This window comes from Gracilinanus agilis, chromosome 3, assembly GCF_016433145.1.
Source record: "Gracilinanus agilis isolate LMUSP501 chromosome 3, AgileGrace, whole genome shotgun sequence".
NCBI classification, from domain to species: domain Eukaryota; kingdom Metazoa; phylum Chordata; class Mammalia; order Didelphimorphia; family Didelphidae; genus Gracilinanus; species Gracilinanus agilis.
The window spans coordinates 20,415,399-20,421,411 of record NC_058132.1 but is presented as its reverse complement, the minus strand read 5'-3'; the positions used below and the strand labels follow the sequence as shown (position 1 = coordinate 20,421,411).

At 52.2% G+C, this 6,013-nt stretch overlaps 1 protein-coding gene across 1 annotated transcript; it reads right to left on the bottom strand.

The window, feature by feature from the left end:
* Positions 1-1,487: 1,487 nt before the first annotated feature.
* LOC123242950 (leukocyte immunoglobulin-like receptor subfamily A member 5) lies at positions 1,488-5,835 on the bottom strand. Its single transcript, XM_044671078.1, has 5 exons — positions 5,802-5,835; positions 5,468-5,506; positions 5,004-5,291; positions 4,013-4,306; positions 1,488-1,612 (listed from the first exon to the last, which is right to left on the bottom strand). Exons 1-5 carry the CDS (start codon positions 5,833-5,835, stop codon positions 1,488-1,490), a joined length of 780 nt encoding a protein of 259 aa, XP_044527013.1.
* Positions 5,836-6,013: the final 178 nt, after the last annotated feature.

Genomic DNA, 6,013 nt, shown 5'->3' with positions numbered 1-6,013 from the left:
GATGAAATATCCCTGCCTGGATTGAGCCAGGGACCTGAGCAAAATACTTAGTGTGTTAGGTTAATATCTTACTTTATCCTCTTTTATGTTTTGCTTACTTTCACTCTCTCTCCTTTAGTAAATAAACTACCATAAGAAGTCATTCTGACTTGAGTAATTAATTTCAGCAACCACATTTTTCATAAATTTCATTTGAAAACTGCCTTTTTGTGCTTCTTTTATGTGAAACAATTTACCCAATTCTACCTCTTCCTTTCTACTTCTCACAATGTATCCCATTTTCTCATCACCTAATTTTATTTTATAAAATATCATCCCATCCCAGTCAACTCACAATCATGCCCTCTGTCTCTGAATATTACTTCTAACTGCCCTGATAATGAAAAAGCTTTTAGGAGCTACAAGTACAGTCTTCCCGTATACAAATATAAACAGTTTAATCTTATTTAATCTCTTATGATTTCTCTTTCATGTTTACCTCTTTTATACTTCTCTAGAGTCCTGTATTCGAAAGGTAAATTTTCTATTTTGCTCTGATCTTTTCATCAGGAATATTTGAAAGAGGGAGCACCAGGGTGGCTTAGTGGATTGAGAACCAGGATTAGAGACAGGAGGTCCTAGGTTCAAATCTGCCCTCAGACACTTCTAGCTGTATGACCCTGGGAAAGTCACTTACCCCATTGCCTCCCCTTTACCACTCTTCTGTCTTAGAACCAATATAAAGTATTGGTTCTAAGATGGAAGGTAAGGGTTAAAAAATAGAATAAGAATATTTGAAAGTCCTCTATTTCATTAAGTATCCACTTTTCTCCTAAAGGCTTCTGCTCAGTTTTCCTGAGTGGATGATTTTGGATTGTATTCCTGATTCCTTTCCCTCTAGAATACAGGACCCTGTGTCTATAAGGGAGTACATTCCAAGACTGAGAGAAATGAAACTGTAGGTATAAATGAACCTCTGTTGACGCCATGAAGAAGAGGATTTTCTCATATATGTAAAAATAATGTTTAATTGATAAATGAATGTTACTAAAATTCAATATGTTACCAATGAAGTACATTGTACAATATTACATAATACTGCACATCTATCCCTCCTCATACTCCCTTCCCCCTTATCTCCCCAGAATGAATTTTTTTTTCCTGGCTCTCTCTCTTTTAGTCATTGTCTACTCCAAAAGATTGTCAGTTTTTGGAGGCCAGGAATTCTTAAATTCTCTCTCATCCCTCTATCTCTCTGTCTCTTACTCTTTTGTTAGTTCTATCTTGATGCTTAACACAGACATTGCACATAGGCAGCTCTATGCTACATTAAAATTTTTTAATTTAAATTTAATATTTTAATTTACTTAACATTTTAATTTTAATTTTTAAATTTGTATTAAGTTTTAAATTTGATTGTTAAATGGTTTTGTTCATTCCTTCCTTCCTTCCTTCCCCTCTCTCTGTCTTGGGTGCAGGTCTGGCCACAGTGCTCAGACAAGAACTCCCTAGATGGGTTGCCCCCTGAAGCTTTTCCAATGCACAACCAGCAGGTTCCCCAGGAGGATGAAGACGAACCCAGCCAAAATGAGGCGGACCAGATTGCCCACAGTGTAATCCTGGGCAGCAGCATCTGGGGATCAGAGTTGGTCACTGAGATATGGCAGCCCTGTGCTTGGTCCACATTTCACCTGTGATCACTGAGATCATCTCCCACAAGCACTCAGATCTCCATCCCAGAACCTTCCCCTGAACAGGGGAGATGCCTGGTATTGCCCTCCTGGTAGCCTGGCTCTGGGGGTGAAGGAAGGAGAGAGGTCTGAGGGTCTGGGGCAGCCTCCTGCCTCCTCCTCCCCTGAGCCCATCCTCTCCTCTTCCCTGATTCTCTCCCAGCTTCCACCTTCCCCTAACTTCCATGCTTATGCTTCCTCTCCTCACTCTCTCCTTCCCCCTCTGTAGCCTGATTCTGATCTCCTCCCTAGAAAGAAGCTGCCCCCCAAAGTCACCAGAGATGTCTTCATTGCCCAGGCTAAGGGTCCCCCTCCTCACCCTCCACCTGACACTGTGGCTCATCCTTTCTTGTGAGACATTCTCCTCTCTCTGGGTTACCATGGCAATGCTTTCTGCCTATGCTATTCCCCCCAGGGTGGAGGGAAGGAGACCCAGTCTTGTCCTCAGAGGCCCTCAGTCTTATTCGATGATTCATTTCTCCAGACTTCTATTAAAAACTGACCCTGAGGCAGGACCTCTGCTAGGCATGGCACAGGGGATACCAATAGAGAATAGCTCCTGCCCTCCAGGGGCTTATACTCCCCTACAATGCTCTTTTATCTCCTATAAAAACAAATCAGTTCCATCTGAGCAATGGGGGTCACTAACAAGTGTGGAGGGGACAGATTGGAGATCAGGAAAGGCTTCCTGTAGGAGGCAGCTCCTAAGCTTAGTCTCAGAGACATCTTTGCATTACAAGAGGAGGTGAGGAGGGAAAGCACTGGAGGCTGGGGACACAGCCTGGGCAAAGGCGCAGAGGTGGAAGAAAAAGAATAATTTGATACAGCAGGAGTGGTGGTAAATGGGCACTGGATAGGGCAGGCAGACCCTAACTGGACATCCAGCCCCCCTGCCTCCCTCCACCCTCTGTCAGGAATCCTCCAGGTACTCACCTGAAGGCCTGTTCTCAGATTCAGGGCTTGGAGAGGTCCCTGGGGATGAGGAAGGGGCAGGGTTAGGGGCCTTTCAGGGAGGTCCAGAGAGACCTGGAGAGCTGGAGGGTCTGGAGACAGGTGTGAGCCCATCTCTGCTCAGACTTGCTCAGTGAGGGATGTTGGGCAAGTCCTTTCTCTCTCTGGGCCTAACTTTCCCATCTGTCAAATGGGCCTGAGCTCAGGACCTCTCCTGGCCTCTCCACTTCTGAGACTTGATACTCCTGTGATTCCTGTGACCCCTCTCCAGGCTCCTGGGGGGTGTTCTAGGGGCAGGGTGGGGACTCTTGGAGAAGAATGGAGGAGCTGGTGTGGCAGAAAGGGAAGGACCCTCTGAATACTCTTCTGGGCTCCTTGTCCTGGCTGGTCACAGGGCCCTGTGGTCCTCCCTGCCTTGGGGCTGAGCCCTGAGACTCTGCTGGATCAGTGGGAGGCTGTGATGAGCAGAGGAGAATGAGGGGGAGGAGGGCCCTCTGGTGCTTCCAGTTTAAGGTAATTGGGGTGTGGGTGCCTGAGAGACCCCCCTCCCTCTTCAATGGGGAAGCCAGGGAGAAGCAGAGCTCCTGGCCCTCTAGTCCCAGTTATGGCTGTGTGGGTGAAGAGAGGGAGGGCCCAGGGGCTCCTGGGGAAGGAGAGAGAAGGGAGAAGGGTGGGGGCTGCTCTGCCCCTCTCTGCTCTCCATCATCCCCCTTTCTCACCAGCTTGGTCCTTCCTTCTTCTCCAGCCGGGTGTTTCCTCTGTCCCTGTCCCTTCCTCCAGGCCTCCTTGTGCCTTGGTTTCCCCTGAGAAATGGGGGAAATTTAGTCCTGGCCTAGACAGGAGGTGAATAGGTGAGAGACCCCCAGCCTGTCCTCAGAGGAAGCTGTTACTCACTGGGTGGGGGGGACGTCAGAGCTGGGGGATTCCCAGGGCTTTGGGGGAGGCGAAGATCCTTTGAGGTGCCTGGAACAGGAGAGGAGGAGGGGGGTGCTGGGGTGTCTAACATGCCTCCCCTCCCAATTTCCCCCATCCCCCACCTCAGGCCTGCTCTGACCTCCTCTTGTCTCCCCCTGACCTCCTCAAACCCTTCCTGGGGCTGATTATCTGGATGTGGGAACAACATGACTGGATGGGCTGCTGATGGTGGGGGGTCTAGAGGGGTCATGAGGAGAGGCCTCACTGTCTGCATCCTCTCTGAATGCCCTTCCCTCTGAGCCTCCTCTTCCCCCAGCCTCCCCACCCCATACCTCTGGGCTCCCCTGGGTCAGGCTCTGAGCAGCCAGGGAGTGCCCCAGGGCCAGAGAGGGAGCTTGGGAGAAGTGGGGGGCTGGGAGGGGCTCGGGCTGCCTCACCTGAGACCCTGAGCACAAGGGGGGCACTGGGGGAGGACCACAGATTGGGGGAAGAACTATGAAAGCTGTAGCATCGGTAAGTGCCATCGTGGGTCTGATTCACAACAGGGAAGAAGAAGTCAGCCTGACGCCCTCCTTCATAGCTCCGGGTCCAGCTGCGGGTGATCTCTTCTCCCTCCTTGTACAGGACACACCAGTCATACCACCAGTCTGACCAACACTGCAGGGTCACATTCTGTCCTGAGGCCACCTCAGAGCTGGGCAGGGCTGCCAGGGAGGGCGGGGCAGAGAGGTCTGGAGGGGGGGACCCTGGAGTTAGAGCTGGAACAAATCTTGTGCAGGGAGGGGGGCAGGTTTGGCACTCTGCCCCAGGCCTGGGCTGGGAGATGGGCCAGACAGCAGTAGCTCCACTTTCTACTCCTCTCCTGCCTCTGGGAGGGGCAGGGCTGGCACTGGGATATGCCCCATTAGCCTTGGCCCCTCCCCAGGGATCTCCCAGCTCTGTCTGGTCTCCTGAGGTCCAAGCTGAGCCTCTCCTGCCTCCTCTTTGACCCCAAGGTGGGAGCTCAGTGAGGAAGCTCATGGGGCAGTGGAGAGAGCCCTGTACCTAGAGTCAAGAAGACTTGAGTTCAAATTCAGCCCTCCTAACTATGTAATCCTCAACATATCACTTCTTCTTTGCCTCAATTTCCTCATCTATAAATGCAGATCACACTAGCCCCAATCTGGCAGAGTTGTTGTGAAGATCCAATGACATAATAAGTGTAAAGTGCCTGGCACATAGCAGGTGCTATAGAAATGCTGATTCCTCCCCTCTTCTGCCAACCCCAGAGGGAGAGCTGAGGCAGACACAGGGGAGAAGCCAGGAAGGGCAGAGCCAGGGGGGCACTTGGGGCCAGGCTGGGCTGGGGAGGGACCCAGAGATGGAGAGACCCTGAGGCAGCCCTGCCTTGGGGTTGGGGGTGTGTTTGGTGGGGTTGATCTGCCTTACCTGTCACCACCAGCTTCAGGGGGTCACTGGGTTCTGACCACCCATAGGATGAATGTCTGTAGAAGCACCGGTAGGTCCCTGCATTATTTGATGTTACGGATGGGAGGGAAAACTCTCCCTCATTCCCAGCTCCTCTCACAGATTTCATCGGTGACCATCCAGATCCTCCTCTTTTCTCCAGCCACCACTCTTCAGCCTCCCATGACCCCCTGCACCTGAGTGTCACAGCTCTCCCTTGGGGCACCAAAGGGCCATTCTCTACCCTGAGGGAGGGTTTGTGGAGTCCATCTGGAAGGGAAGGAGAGCTGTGAGGTCCAGGGGATCTCCCTGCTGTAGGAACCCCACCCCCACACCAGGTCCCCTCTCTCTCCAGACCCTGTCAGCCCAGCCCAGACCTCCCCCAACTCCCTCTCCTGGGTCAGTTGTGTCCTCTGGGCAGGGGGATTGTGGGGGGAAGGACTCACCTGCTGCCTCAGTCCTTGTCCTCTTGCACAGACACAGCCCTGGCAGAGAAGACCCTGATTACTCGCGGCTCCCCCTCAGCATCCCCACAGGAAGGACAGAGACAGCTCAGGGCCAGGGCTTAGGGCTGCTGTGAGTGAAGGAGGCTGGACCCCAGGAGACCCCTTTAAGAGTCCCAGCTTCTCTCCTCCCAACCCCACCTTGCTGTGTGACCTTAGGCTTGTCACTCCCCTTCTCTGGAGGAAAGTTTCCTCCTCTGCACAATAAAGGTGGGGGGAAGTTAGGACTTGATGGTGGGTAAAGTCTTCTCTAGAGTGGGGGCTGCTGAGGACTCACCGAGGCACAGCAGGACTGGGAGGGCAGGAGTCATGGTGCTCCCAGAGGCTGGTGGGAGAGGGGACCCAGGCTGACCTGGAGCTGGTCTGAGGCACACGGTGTGACCAGGGCCAGCTCTGCACTCTTTCCCCACCCTGAGCCTTTCTGACCAGCTTCACTTCTTCCTCTCTGTGGGCCCTACTTGACTGATCGTGCCATGCAGTGGGGAGGGG